At 41.0% G+C, this 16,035-nt stretch overlaps 1 protein-coding gene across 1 annotated transcript in view; it reads left to right on the top strand.

Moving 5' to 3' along the window:
* The window catches only part of LOC126188694 (calcium-activated chloride channel regulator 1-like), a 133,014-nt gene that overhangs the window by 97,998 nt on the left and 18,981 nt on the right, over nucleotides 1-16,035 (top strand). Inside the window, exon 9 of the mRNA XM_049930301.1 lies at nucleotides 13,923-14,046. Coding sequence (XP_049786258.1) covers nucleotides 13,923-14,046 — 124 coding nt within the window. The remainder of the gene's footprint in view (nucleotides 1-13,922; nucleotides 14,047-16,035) is intronic.

Genomic DNA, 16,035 nt, shown 5'->3' with positions numbered 1-16,035 from the left:
AGCTAGGAAATTGCTGAAACAGCTTGGACATGCGGTGACAGCATGGCTGGGTTGGCTGCTGCCAGCATGAGGCACCATCAGCTTTTTGATGTCTGGGCCATATTACATATTGCCATAACAACTATGGCCTTCCTTACAGACTTTTGGAGATCCCACTTCTGACACCAGATTGTGTTGGGCATCTCAAGTATTTTTCAGAATAGTCCAGAATGTGGGCATCCAAAGGAGTGTCTTTAACAATAATAGAAGTATTCAAGATCATTTTGATACATTCTGATATTATGGTATATAATTATGTGCACCCAAAGGAGAAAGATGGACCATTAATCAGTCAGTGTGGTCATGGAAGATTTCATTTTGCAGCAGCAGAACAGTGTCTGAGAGCAATTAGGAGAGATGGGGAAGGATGTACGTCTTGCTTAGCTGGAAGCCAAACCCAAAGAGAACATCCATATATGGGCCGATGCACTATCCCCATCTTGGAGCTAACATGTGATTTCCCTCCCAAGCTGCTTATTGGCTGTTCTGGTGGTGTGTAAGGGATTGTGGTCAGCATATTGTATGGGAGAAAACATCATCTGCTCAGCATGTAGGCCTCAGTAACCGATGTAAGAGTACTGAAGACAAAAGCTTTGGAAAAAAATTAATAATAAAAATTCATGATACTCCTCAAACTGACTGGATTATCTGCACAGCATGCTGCTAATAGATGTTTCCAGGCCTCAATTGTAGATAATCATTAGCAAAAGCTTTGAGGAGCACATATCCTGGGAAGTAAGCATAAATATTCCAAGATCTTTAAAAAGGCCTACGCACATATGCAGTAATTTTCTTTACACAATATTCTCACTCTTTCCTTCTGCTGAATAGATACTTTATTTGCATTTTTTGAGAAGAGGGTTCCATATGACAACAGGGAGTGATAATATACAAAAATTAATTTAAAAAGGGTTTTCAGATGGTGCAAGAATTGACAACTTGACTTAAATGTACAGATATGTATAATTATACACTCTACAAACTTCGGAAAGGGATATCCTATGGCAACATTAATGAGTTGCTAATGGAATCAGTCACCTTATACAAGTACTTGGGTAGTTTGTAGGGATTTGAAATGGAATGATGACATGGGTGTACTTGTGAGCAATACAGATGGCAGACTACAGTTCAATTGTAGGATACTAGGAAAATGTAGTCAGTCTGTCTCTTAGACAAAATTTATAGTTGGTGTGATGAATGACAGCTAGCTCTCAATGCAGATGACTAGGAAAAACAAACCTGTAATATTCAAATATAGCATTAGTAGTTCTGCTTGGCACAGTCACATTATTTAATTATCTGAACATAATGTTGCAAAGTGACATGGAATGGAATGAGCATGTGAGGACTTTGGTGGGGAAGGTGAAGGGTTTTCTTTTGCATAGGGAAAAATTTTGGGAAAACTGCCTGCTGGCTTCTATCTCAGGTAAATTTCGGCCAACATTTGTTTCACGATTTTTCTGACATTTTGCAAGCAAGAGTGTCTGGCATTGTCAAACCTTCACCCTCCATTGCTAGTTATGGACGGAAGAGGATCCCATGTCTGCAGATATATCTGGTGCGCCAACATCCAAAGCTTTACCATGGTAATTTCCTGTGCAGTTCTCCTTGTGCTATCTGCATAGGTCGTTCACTGCAGCACGGGAATCCAGTGTCCGTTCACCTTGAAGCTGTCTTCTTTCCTGTTGAAGCTCTTCTTGTATTTGTATATTTCTGTAGCTTCTCTGAATAAGTGGATGTGATAGCTCTTCTCTATGACCAAAACTTCTGTCTTGGTGAATTTTACTTTGTAGCTGACCTCACACAGTGCATGCTCTGCCCCTGCCAATTTCTCCACTTGCCCCAACCTGAAATGCTGCTTATGTTATGTGATCCTGGTGTTGGTTATTTGCCCAATCATTCCAACATAAACTTCCCCGCATTTGCATGGTATGCGGTATATTCCCAACATTGCAAGTGGGTCCCTTTTCTCCTTTACCAGTCTCAGACACTCTTTGATCTTTTTTGTATGTCTACAATTAGTCCTCATGCCATGTTGCACAATATGTGGTCAGTTATGTCTGTCACTCGGATTGTATGGCAAAAAGATTATGCTCAACATTTCTTTTTCCTATGTGTCACTTTGACAAGTGTTTGACTCTGTTACACTTCTTATACAATTTCTGGAGTAACCATTGCTCCTCAGAATGCTTTACAGGTGTTGCATCTCGTGTCTGAGGTGCTGTGGCTCATATATTTGTCTTGCTCGCATTTCGAGCATATTAATCACACCTCTTTTCTGGCTCGGGTAGTGATTTGACAGTGGGGATAGGTATTGGTCCATGTGTGTCAGCTTTCAATACATGCTCTGACCCAGGTTTTCACCATCCCTTGTCACCAGCACAACTAGAAAGGGTAGCTGTTTGCCCTTTTCTACTTCCATGGTAAACTTTATTTTGGCATGGAGGCTGTTCAAGTGCCTTAGGAAGCCCCCAAGCTGTCCCTCACCATGGCTCCACACAATGAAAGTATTATCAATGTATCTGTAGCAGACCTTTGGTTTACAAGATGCCAAGTTCAGTGCCTGTGCTTCTAAATGGTGGCCAACTTCTTCATGGGACATTTCAAAGCACAGACACTGGACTTAACACTTTGTAAACCTAAGATCTGTACAGATACGTCGATAATATCTTCATTGTGTGGAACTACAGTGAGGAACAGCTCAGGGACTTTCTAAGACACTTGAACAGCCTCCATGCCAATATAAAATTTACTATGGAAGCAGAAAAGGACAAGCAGCTACCTTTTCCATATTTGCTGGTCACAAAGGATGGTGAAAACCTGTGACACAGCATGTATCGAAAACCAAGACACATGGATCGATACCTGCACAAATCACCATCTGAGCCAGAAAAAAGGCATAATTAATATGCTCATATCATGAGCAAGACAAATATATGAGCCACAGCACCTCAGATGTGAGATGCAACATCTGGAAAGCATTCTGAGCTGCAAAGGGTACTCCTCCAGTTATATAATAAGTGTAACAAAGTCAAACACTCAGAGAAGTGACACAAGAAATGTCAGGCACGGCCACTCTGCCATACATTCCTTGAGTGATGAATGGAATTGGCTACATATTGTGAAAATATGGCATAAAAAACATTTATAAACTGACAAAGTAGATCAAAGAGTGTCTCAGATTGGCAAAGGAGAAAAGGGACCTACTTGCAATGTAGGGAATATACCACATACCATGCACATGCAGAAAAGTTTGTGTTGGAATGACTGGACAGTCAACTCCAGGATCATGGAACATAAGTGACATTGGAGGTTGGGGCAGGTGGAGAAGTAGGCAGTGCCAGAGCATGCACCATGTGAGGCCGACCACATCGTAAAATTTGCCAAGAGAGAAGTTCTGGTTGTAGAAAAGAGCTCTCACAACTGCTTGTTCAGAGAAGCTATAGAAATATACAAACATGAGAATAGCTTTAACAAAAAAGAAGAAAACCTCAAGGTGAATGGATCCTGGATTCCCATGCTGCAGTGAATGACTGTTGCAGGTAGCAAGCGGAAAACCACACCAGAAATGACTGCGGAAAAGCCCTTGGACGTTGGTGTGCCAGGTACATATAATTTGTGGCTGCAAGCTCTACTTCAGTCCACCATCAGCAATGACTTCAGTCCACTGTCAGCAATGGATGGTGAAGCTTTGACAATGCCAGCCACTCGTGCTGGCAAAATATCACGAAACAAACATTGGCTGAAGAACCCGAGACAGAAGCCAGCAGGCTGTTTGTCAACAAGTGGCCACAAAAGCTTAACAATTTTGTGAAAGTGTGGTTCATGTGTAAAGGTGACTGCATACAAGGTGGTAGTGAGACCTTTTCTTGAGTATTGCTTGATTGCTTGGGTCCACAGTAGGTCATATTAAAGGAAGACATTGAAGCAGTCATATTAAAGGAAGACATTGAAGCAGTTCAGATTCGAACAACATATAAGTAAGTATTAAGGAGATGCTTCACGAACTCAAATGGGTATCTCTAGATGGAAGGTGATGTTCTTTTCAAGGAACACCATTGAGGGAATTTAGAGAATTGGTATTTGAAGCTGACTGCAGAATGATTCTACTGCCAGCAACAAACATTTTGTGTAAAGGCCATGATGATAAGACATGAGAAATTAGGGCTCATACAGAGGCATATAGATAGTCATTTTCCCCTTGCCTTATTTGGAAATGGAATTGGAAAGCAAATGAGTGGTAGTGGCACCATACAGTGGCTTACAGAGTATGTATACAGATGTAGATGTAAAAATGAGACTGCTTACAAATCACTTGGCTCAAATGTATGGGAACTGTACCAAATAGGACAAACAAGAGATATTGAATATATGCAAAGAAGAGTGATAGAAATTGTCACCGGCTTTTTGGCTCTGCTGTATTCATTTGTTGATTTGGAATAGTGATTATTGCAGCATATCATGAGAAATGATCTACACAAGTCAGAATATAATGCTTTCCACTGGTGTTTGGCTAAAAGGTCCTAAAATATCCATTCCAATCACCTTGAATGGTTTGGATATATCTGGTCCTTGGTAGTGGCACTTGCTGACGACTGAAATCTCCATGCTGCACACATGGCACACAATTTATTATGTACTAATCGACATCTTGGCTTCTTGTTCTCTTCTAATAATGCTCAGCTACTGTCTGGTCTATCATCCTACAACCACCATGCTCAGATAACACAATACCATGTACTTCCTTCAGTACCACTTCCCATAGCACAGCATGCCTATCACACATAGTCAAAGCCTCATTGACCTCCATAACAATTCATTGTGAATGACAGACTGTGACTGCGTTGTGAATAGTTTGCAGTCTATGTCAACAGATTACACGATAGCATATCTGCCATTCTGTAAGGCAGGCTGTTCCAGCTCGTCGGCTCTGTCTTGAGCCGCGGAGCGCTCCCTGCTCCAGGGAGCCGTGTCACTCGCTGTGACCATTCAAAGTGGGCCGGCACGCCGGCAGGTGGCATGACTGGCTGAGGCAGGCGGCAAGGCGAGCGTTTTGATGTGCCACCTGCGTCTTACAAGATCGACAACCTCGTACTCTTAGCTGCTAAGACGTGGGGACATGCTACACCAGAAAATACGATGTTCAGGAAATAAATAAGGAACAACTGTTTTACAAATTTATTGGGCCTCTTTAGCTTGACATTTTCTTTTCATTACAAGATCGGAAATATCTGGCGTCAAAGTGTTTGCAGCGTTAATGCGGAGGATGGCCTTTATTGTTGCATCCTGAAGAAATGATTGTTCCTTACTTTTTACTCTTTTCATTGCTGAGAAAAGCTGCTCACAACAATACGTAGATCCCAACATGCAGATGATCTGAGCGGCATCGTTGTGAAGCTTGGGAAATGTTTTTTGCTGTAATGAACGATACCATCGTGACAAATCCAACATGTTGTAGTACCTCTCTTTCAACGAAATTAAATTTTGCAAATCAATAATCTCCAACTGAAGTGACGATGACAAGTCATCATGGGAAACTGAAAAAGGAGTGCTGAACACCATAAGTTCCATTTCCAAACTAGTGAGGTCTCGGAATCGTGTTTCAAACGACGTGATGAGCTGCTTTAACTTTGCTTGGTAATCGCCGAAAGTAGTACCTTCAGGTAGTTTTAAAGAAGCAAGACGATTGAAGAACGTTAAATGTCCATTACTCATCTGCCTCTCAAAGAAACGTAACTTTTCCATGAACGCTTTGATCTGGTCGTGCATGTCAACGATTAGCTGCCCCTTGCCCTGCAATGACAGATTTAAATTATTCAGATGCATAGTTATGTCAGCTAGGAACGCCAGGTCTGATATCCATTTTATATCTTTCAGACAACGCATTTCTTCCCCTTTCATTTCGAGAAGAAGGGATATTTCCTCACGAATGGCAAAGAAAACATCAAGAACTTTTCCCCGACTCAGCCAACGAACTGTACTGTGGTAAGGTATATCCCCATATTCTGCTTCCATATCTTTCAGGAATCCTTTGAATTGGCGATGATTCATACCGTGACGCCGCACAAAATTCACACATTTCACGACATCTTTCATTAGGCCACCTAGCTCTACTGTTTCAGCACACAGTGCCTCTTGGCGAACAAAACAATGAAGAGTCAAAATGTCTTTCCCGAATTCGTCCCTGAGTTTATTTTTCAAACGAGAAGCAAAACCTTGGTGACACCCGATCATTTGTGGTGCAGCGTCTGTCGCTACAGAATGGAGCTTATCCCAAGGGAAATCCATATTGTCCACTGATTCACAAACAGCTTCAAAAATGTCACGTCCTGTTGCGGTGTAATCGAGTGGTACCACATCCAAGAGTTCTTTAGTTACTTGCAGCTCCATGTCGACACCACACACAAACACTGCCAGCTGAGCACAGTCCGATATGTCGGTGCTTTCGCCAAGCGCTAGCTAAAATGCAACAAAGCTCTCTGCTTTTTCCCTGAGCTGTGTCTCTAAAACTGCTGCCATATTCAGGATTTGACGAGACATTGTTTGCTTCGACAGGCAAACTCAGGCAAACCCCTTCAATTGCCTGCACCTCCCTTGGAAACAAACATTCTGCAACTGCTACCATGCACAATTTTACGAGTGGTCCCACCAAAAACGGCTTGTCACTGGTCGCAAAGACGTGAGCGATCCTGTAGCTTGCTCGAATTACAGGTTCAGTAGTGTTTTCTCCGCTCTCATTCACCTGAAAATTATAAACGCATTACAGAACACGAACTATGTTGCATGTTTCGATACCCTCCGTATTACGCCTCCTGGTATGTCGTTCTTAAGCCTGGCTACCAATTCTCTGCGTGCAACGCCTTCTATCTGATCGTAGTGCGCTGCATGAAGACGTGTATAATGTCGGTGTATATTTTACCTCCTTGCAGAATTAAATACTTTATGACATACAAGACACTGCGGACGACCATCCCTCTCAGTGAATAGAAAGGTATCCTCCAATAGAGGTACAGGGCTCCCGCGGCTAGTCATAGCTGTCATTGAACATGGATTATTGCGTCAGTTGCGGCTGCATGCGGCAAGGGGGCAGTGAGTCCGTTTTCCCCCTCCACGCGGGCTCCGAGCTGCCGCAGTGAGCGCTCCGGAGCGCTCCGGCTCCCTGGAGCTTGGTTGGAACAGCCTGCTGTAAGGCATGACCTAGTGCCCATATTACACCAATCTTCGTGCTAAGCTCTTATGTGTTATCATTTGTTTTTAAAACATGAAGACAAACTCACTCAGTTTAAAAGCCCACCATGTACGTTTGCTTAATGGATGTTTTAAACCTAAAAACTGTTTTCTGTCACATTATTCACGAGTACTTTAAATGTCTTGCTGTATAGATAACAACTGAAATATGAGGCATTGTGTATGAGACTCATCTCCTTCTCTATGGTAGAGCAATTCTTCTCAGGCTTCCAGAATGAGATTTTCACTCTGCAGCAGAGTGTGCGCTGATATGAAACTTCCTGGCAGATTAAAACTGTGTGCCCGACTGAGACTCGAACTCGGGACCATGCCTTTCGCGGGCAAGTGCTCTACCAACTGAGCTACCGAAGCACGACTCACGCCCGGTACTCACAGCTCTACTTCTGCCAGTACCTCGTCTCCTACCTCCCAAACTTTACAGAAGCTCTCCTGCAAAACTTGCAGAACTAGCACTCCTGAAAGAAAGGATATTGCGGAGACATGGCTTAGCCACAGCCTGGGGGATGTTTCCAGAATGAGATTTTCACTCTGCAGTGGAGTGTGTGCTGATATGAAACTTCCTTACAGATTAAAACTGTGTGCCCGACCGAGACTCGAACTCGGGACCTTTGCCTTTCGCGGGCAAGTGCTCTACCAACTGAGCTACCGAAGCATGACTCACACCCGGTACTCACAGCTCTACTTATGCCAGTACCTTGTCTCCTACCAGGAAGTTTCATATCAGTGCACACTCCACTGCAAAGTGAAAATCTCATTCTGGAAACATCCCCCAGGCTGTGGCTAAGCCATGTCTCTGCAATAACCTTTCTTTCAGGAGTGCTAGTTCTGCAAGTTTCGCAGGAGAGCTTCTGTAAAGTTTGGAAGGTAGGAGACGAGGTACTGGCAGAAGTAGAGCTGTGAGTTCCGGGCGTGAGTCGTGCTACGGTAGCTCAGTTGGTAGAGCACTTGCCCGCGAAAGGCAACGGTCCCGAGTTCGAGTCTCGGTCGGGCACACAGTTTTAATCTGACAGAAAGTTTCATATCAGCGCACACTCCACTGCAGAGTGAAAATCTCATTCTGGAAACATCCCCCAGGCTGTGGCTAAGCCATGTCTCCACAATATCCTTTCTTTCAGGAGTGCTAGTTCTGCAAGTTTCGCAGGAGAGCTTCTGTAAAGTTCGGAAGGTAGGAGACGAGGTACTGGCAAAAGTAGAGCTGTGAGTATCGGGCATGAGTCGTGCTTCGGTAGCTCAGTTGGTAGAGCACTTGCCCACGAAAGGCAAAGGTCCCGAGTTCGAGTCTCGGTCGGGCACACAGTTTTAATCTGCCAGGAAGTTTCTTCTCAGGCTTGTTCAATTTCTGTAAAGTGTAAGCCATTGGATGCTCTGTAGCCTGTACTTTCTGACTAAGAACACAACTATTACCTAGTTGCTAGCATCACATGACACAATAAATTCCCTTTTGCAATTCAGGAAATTCAGCACAGCTACTTGTTAATGCCTCCTTCAGTTTTTCAAATGTGGCTTGACACTGTGCTGCCCATTGAAACTTCATACCCTTCTTCAACAAATGCAGAAGCGATTGTGCAATATCTGCAAACCCTATCACAAATTTTCTAAATCAATTAGCTAATCCTAAAAATGGCTGCAAGTGTTTGCTTGTCTGTGGTGACACAAAACTTCACATGCATGTATCAACCTAGGATCTGTTTTCACACAATCTTGGCTCTTCACATGTCCTAAGTGGTTCACTTCCCTTAATCCAGATGACACTTCTCAACACCCAAGGTTAGACACAGAAAACTTAATCTCTTAAAAACTCCTTTCAACTATTGCACATCTTCCTCCACGTTCTTTGAAAATACGTTAATATTGTCAAGATCCACTATGCATTGCTGCAGCTTCAGACCCCCTTAACACTCAATTCAGCATATGTTGAAATAAGCTGGAGCATCTATAAACCAAATGGCATTTGCCGATACTGGTAATGATCCCAAAAGACTGTGAATGCAGTCTTTGGTGGGTTCTCTGGACACTACTACCAGTAGGGGGTAACAACTTTTTAAGTCTGTTGTGGAAAAGTATTGACACTGCCGCAAGTAATCCAGGTCTTCGTAATACTTGGTAACAGATAAACATCCATTATAGTTCTACTATTCAGGTAGTGATAGTCACAATGAATCTATATTTCTTTGTACTGTATGTTGATTTTTTGGGTACTACAACAACCAGAGCTCCCCAAGGACCAATAATTTTTCTGTTATGCCATCATTCAATTGCTGATTAATAAAATCTTCCATTATTGGCTGTAAATGATGGGATACCATATATGGTTTCTCATACACAGGTGATTTATCTCCACTCAGAATCCTATGCTGCATTACATGGGTTGCCGGCAGTGGATGATGAGAATCAAATAGGCCTTTAAATTTCAACAATAGTATTTCCATACCTACAATCTCTGCTTGATTTGAATGCTTCATTTCTGCACATAATATAGTTGTACTACTGGTTTGATTATGGCTAAGATCCACACTTGATGTGTCTGCATCTTCCTTGCCTATAAAGTCTAATTTGCTAGCTAACAACCCTGTTGCCAAACTTACTTCATTAGCACCAAAATTATCTGCATTCATGGGAACCACTCTCTCACTGTCTGCTTCCTGTACACATTTGACACTCATGCATATAAAACATAAGTCATTCACCTCTAGTACTTCTACCATACATGATACATTGACATGTAGTTCTTTTCCCACATTCACCCAAAATAATTTCTCTATACCTTAGAGTATTTAGTCTTAATGACTTTGTACATAGTTTAATTGGTTCATCCTTCATGAGAGATGAACCTTGCAGCAGTATGTCATTGACAACAGGTTTCCCCAGTCAGAACAAAGCCTCACTGAGTTCCACTGTGCACTGGTGAATATCAATTTTTGTAACCTGGTCCTTCAGGAGTCCTGCACATACCCTTCTTGATGCGTCGGGTGGCAGTTCCCTTAGGAAAGCATCCAGTGCCCAATGTTTCACTCCATTGAGAATAATTTTGTTCACTTTGTCTCTTCCTGTCAACTCTTTGGTACTCACATTAAACTTTCTTATATTGTAGACAAAATTTTATACTTATTACTTTCACTGTGGCACCCAACTCAGCTGAAAGAATCAAGAGCTATGTTGCTTCTTATAGTGCTGCTTGAGACCTTTCTTAAGCAGCCCAAATGTAAGCATATTTCTTAAACCTTCATAATACATATTTCTTTACTTCCCCTGTCAGGTGCAATTTGGTCATCATTACTTCTCATCTGTCCAGCAGCTAAGTCTTATGGCTGCCAATAAGTCATCTATTAATGCTTACACTCCTCCATTGTCTTGCCCAAAAAGGATTTAACCAAACTGCCAGCAGCTGAGTCCAATGAAGAAGCTGTCAAACTCAGTGAGACCCTATCTTCTCTCATAATAGCTAGCTACCTATGCATTTTCATGCTTGTAAGTGACCTACTTGAGTCACCAATCATTAAATCATTTCTTGTGTGGAAACATCCTGTCTGATACTCCAACACTGTGGGACTTATGTCTGCCAAACAAAAGCTGTAAAACTACCATACTACTACAAGATTTTATGCCCAATCTTGAGCCATCTTGGATCAATCAACTGTTTAGCAAAATAGCCTTAGCTGTGGTGTGTGTAACACCTCATTGGTGCCCATTCCAAACACAGTGTGCTGTGGCCTAAAAGGTTGCACTGTGTGCACCTCACTGGACTTATGTCAGTGTAATCCTCCCTAGAGTTCCCATGGAACTTTGACAGATTGTTGGGTTCCTCAGACCCCACAAACTCTACACTCAAGTTCATATGGTAGTCTTGTTTCACCAGCATTCCCCTTGCACATGAAACAGTAGGGGGAAGAAACAGTCAGTCCACTCACCCCACTGCATTTGCAATGCTGCAATCTGGGGTTGGCAATGTCCTGGATCCATCCATCTGTGGCAGCAATATTTGTAATGTCACTTGTAGAAGTTTCAGGAATTCACTTCTGTCACCACCTGTAGAGATGTAGTATGAGTGACCTCTGTGTATGTTGGGGTAGTTGCTCAACATCCATCATAGAAACTGCAATGTTAAATACTCTTTTTTTATTCCCTCATAAAATACAATAGGCACAGTATTCCTCATTGGCAGTCATTGCCCCAAGGCATAGGCTGGACTTAGTTGGTGAAGTGTCCCTGGCTCAGTGACTGCCATGAATTGGCAGACAAGACTGCAGTACCACACTGACTCTGGCAGACCCAAGAGTCAGGTGGCGACCAGTGAAGGAGGCTTCACTAGCAAGTGCTGGTGCAAATCTCAGTGTGAGATGCATTGGGTGCACAGAACCAATCTGTTGATGCCAGTGCAGAGGGCGACGGCTGACAATGGTGACGTGCACCTGCTCAGTCAAGGGTGGCGAGTGACAACATTTGCCTGCACAGTGAGATGATCAGTGCCAGTGTATGCCTGCAGGCACTGATGTTTAGGCAGCTAGATGGCTGGAGTTCAAACCATGGACCACCAAAGTACTTGACCAGCAGTGGCTCACAGGTTGGAAGGCGCCACATCATCAGTTTCAGTCGTAGCACGTGCAGCAAGCCTGAAGCTACTGAAAAAAGTGTCTGCCGATGAAAGCTTGATGACCCAATGTAGCCCATAGATAGGCACATTGTTCCCCTCACAGCTGGCTAGCTCAATAGTGAACTTATTTATATAGGCTTGGCTTATCTCTGTTTTGTCAAGGGATCATTTCCCATCACTTGAGCCACAACAGAGTTACGGCTAGGTCATGTAGCTTGTGAAGCCTTTATTTTATTTAGCCTTGCCAAGTAAAGCAGCTGCGATGCAACAAGTAGTATGAATGACATGACTTTTATGTCATTCATATTACTGTTGACAAACTTCACCTTGTTGTGTCGTGCCTGAAAATGCTGCAGGGCAGACTGAATCTGGTAGTTGTTAATAAAAAAAATTGTGATCAAGACAGTCTTCCTTCATCTGCTATAACAACTTAAACACAGTTCTAAAAATATGATGTCAGTTATTATATTACTTTTTAATTCATGTTCTTGTAGTCACTGTTATGGAATTCAGTGACTAATGTTTTTCACGTTGACTTCTGTTTTATGTCTAGTTTTAAGGAGCTGAATCTCATTTGCTCTACTGATTTAATTTCTTGAGTAATAATAGTCTAGATTATTTTGGAACTGATTTATTATGTGTGCATAGTGTATGTTTTTTTGATAATGGACAAGAGTTTGCAAGATGAATAGCAACAAATAGCACATAGGTGACTGACTGTTGCCAAACTAAATCAGGTGATGCTGATAAATTACATTAGGAAATGAAACACTAAAGGTACCAGTAGTAGCTGTGTTTTACTATTTGGGCAGCACAATGACTGATGATGGCAGGAATAAAGAGCATATAAAATTTAGACTGGCAATAATAGCAAGGACACTTTTTCTAAAATAAGAGAAATATTTTAACATCACTGAAGTCAGAGACAGAGCACAAGCTCATTACGTATGGGTAAGCTGTGCCTTTATCAAAGGAACTGTCCCAGCATTTGCTTCGAGCAATGTAGCGAAACCATGGAAAACTTAAATTTGGGTGGTCAGATGGGGGATTTGAACTGTTGTCCTCCTGAATGAAAGTCCAGTGTGCTAACCACTGCACAACCTTACTTGGTTTAAGTATTGTGAAATATTTTCCGGAAGTTAGACTTGGGCTGTAAATAGTGCAGATGAGAAGCTTTTGAAATGTGTTACAGAAGAATGCCGAATATGTGGGTAGATACCATAACCAATGAAGAGGTAATGAATCAAGTTGTGGAGGAAGGATTTTTGTTGTTGTTACAATTTGACTAAAAGAAGAGTTAATTTGATATGACACATCCTGAGGTATTAAGTAATAGTTTATTTGGTAATGGATGGGAGTGTTGGGGCTACACAGTGCAGACGGAGGTCAAGGTTTGACTACAGTAGGCAAATTCAGATGGTTGTAGGCTGCAGTAGTTATACAGAGATGAAGAGACTTGCACAAGACAAACAAGCATGAGTAGTTGCACGAAACCAGACTTTGCACTGAGGACAATAACAACATATCTAATGTAATTTCACTTTTATTCAACATCTCAGTACACTGCACTTTCACCTCCTTTCATGAGATACTCAAATTTCATGTATTATCCATCCTTACTCCTGTCTGTTTGTTTTACCATCAACTGGCTTGGAGGAAAATTTTTAGCATCCTGTGTTCTTTTTAAGCATTAATTGTAATTCTGTTATGTGGAATTTTTCTACTATTTTCTAAACTAGACTAGTCAGTATGTCTTTTTTTGTTAACATTTGACTGTCATGTTCAGATAAATAATTTTATTATTGATTACAGTTTTATTATACATTACAATTTATTGGAAAAAATCTTGAATATGATTCCAAGTTTCCTGTACCATGTTACCAATAACCCAAGAAATAGTAGGCATGTCTTCCTACTTTTTATTTAATCTGTTTTTAGCGTACATCATTTCTTTGTAATCATGCCAGCAATAACCCCTTTGATAGAAAAAAAATCACATTGTACACAAATACAGCTTTCCATCATTTCTTTTTATATTTTACAGGTAATATCTGCTGAAAGCATTTATCCTCCCTCATGCATAAATGACTTGAGGATTGTGGAAAGCAATAAAACATTTGTTAACATTTGCTGGACGGCTCCTGGGAAAAACTTGGACTGGGGAAAAGGTATATCTTATTGAGAATATTTGTAATTATTTTTAATAATTTTAAAGTCACTCATATCATATGATTCTTATGAAAATAATGTGAGGTAGTAAGAAAGCATCTACCTAACAAAAATCTGAAGTAAATCACTTGAACTGAATAGAGTGACATTCAAACATAAGTAAAAATGTTGAATCTCAAGCCTTCAGAATTAGTTTTTACTGCTTAGATCACTGCACAGTATGAAGTCAAGGGTATACAATGTACCAGTGTCATTAGTCACTCTCGTACTGCACTGGTGAGTGTGTAGGTGAATTACTACCTGTATGTCAATTTACAAGCACGAATTGTTATAAACTGCCCATTAACCCTTCTGTTCTGTTTGGATCTGTATGACCCAAAATGGTTATAAATTTCGTTTCTTATTACTTAAATATCAAAATAACTTTATAAAATTTGGTGACATTATCTGAAAATGCAAGGGCAGTAAGAGGTTAAAAAAGTTCAAAGATATTTTTAAGTTAGCTGGTCATAAGCCTTAAAAGTTAAATATGTAATTTTCAGGTCAATGAGACCTGACTTTAATATGATTACTCTAAAGTCAAATATTTTCAGGTTGTCTCATATTTTATAGCAGTTATGACTTTCATTGTTCTTACTTACTCTCAACATTCAACAAATCAACAAAGACACTGTTTTTACAACAATGGGCTTGTCATTACAACTTGCCAACTGTTCGAATTATCCATCATTTCTACTCAGTTTGTGTTCTCTATTGTTTGTGATCAGTCTGGATAGTGACATCACGGCAATTAAATAATTGACTGACACTGAGTTGGAAGATTAGTAAATAGCTCAACAGATGAAGGATTTATTTGTGAGTTTGGAGATCATGTCAATATCGCACCTGAAAGCGAGTGTTTTGATGACACTGATGACAGTCCACAGCATGTTCAAAGCAATGTACAGACTTCTGTTTCTAAAAATGGGAACATAGAATGGCAGTTGCAACCACCAGGAGAACACAGCCGCCTACCTGCTTCAAACATCATCAGGAGCACCCAAGGAGTTACCAGGTATGCTGGCAAAATGTGGGATCAAGATATGGACTCTGTGTGACAGAAAATCTTCATATGTACTGAAAACCCAAATTTATACAGGAAAGGAGATTGAAGCAGCACCAGAAAAAAATCAGGGAATGAGAGTAGTTACTGATCTTACCTCTGATTTGCAAGGTCAGAATGTAGCATATGACAATTTTTTATGTCATACAGTTTGGGGCAGCTGCCCCTGAAAAGGAAACTGGCAATGTTAGGAACCATACATAAAAATAGGCCATAGCTTCCACAAAATATGACCAACAAGAAGGATCATAGCGCTTCATTATCTTCACAAATGAAACTGTGTTGGTCAATTATATTCCTAAGAGAAATAAGAATGTTGCACTAATGAGCACTCTACATCTTAGTAGGGAAATAAGTGACCGGGCTGATAAGAAGACAAAAATAATTTCAGATTATAATTCAACCAAAAAGGGCTATAGACACACTCGATCAGCTAACAGGTACTTATACATGCAAATGAGAAACCAATATATGGCCCATGACAGTTTTCTATAATATTCCTAATGTTCCTGCTTATAATGCATATTGTCTTGTCTTGTGGACTTCGATTAACACTAACTGGAATGCAAGAAAATTGACTAGAAGGAGAATGTTTTTGGAGGAACTTGGGAATTCACTGGTTGCAAGGACACCACAGCAAGGAAGCATTTTACAAGAACAGAAGATTCTTTGAGAACAGTTAGGAACATCCAAGACTCTGAAGGAGTGGCAGGTGTGGCTAAATCAGTAACAACAAGGATCTTTACTAAATGTGCACGCTACAAGTTCTGTCTTTCAAGCAATGTCAATAAAACAAAAATGTTGTTTGGAAAGTGTAATAAATATGTATACAAAACACACATCACCTACTTGTGTCCAAACTGCAGTGAGTAAGAAGGAAAGAAAA

This window comes from Schistocerca cancellata, chromosome 5, assembly GCF_023864275.1.
Source record: "Schistocerca cancellata isolate TAMUIC-IGC-003103 chromosome 5, iqSchCanc2.1, whole genome shotgun sequence".
Lineage (NCBI taxonomy): Eukaryota > Metazoa > Arthropoda > Insecta > Orthoptera > Acrididae > Schistocerca > Schistocerca cancellata.
This window is presented reverse-complemented; position numbering and strand designations above follow the sequence as displayed.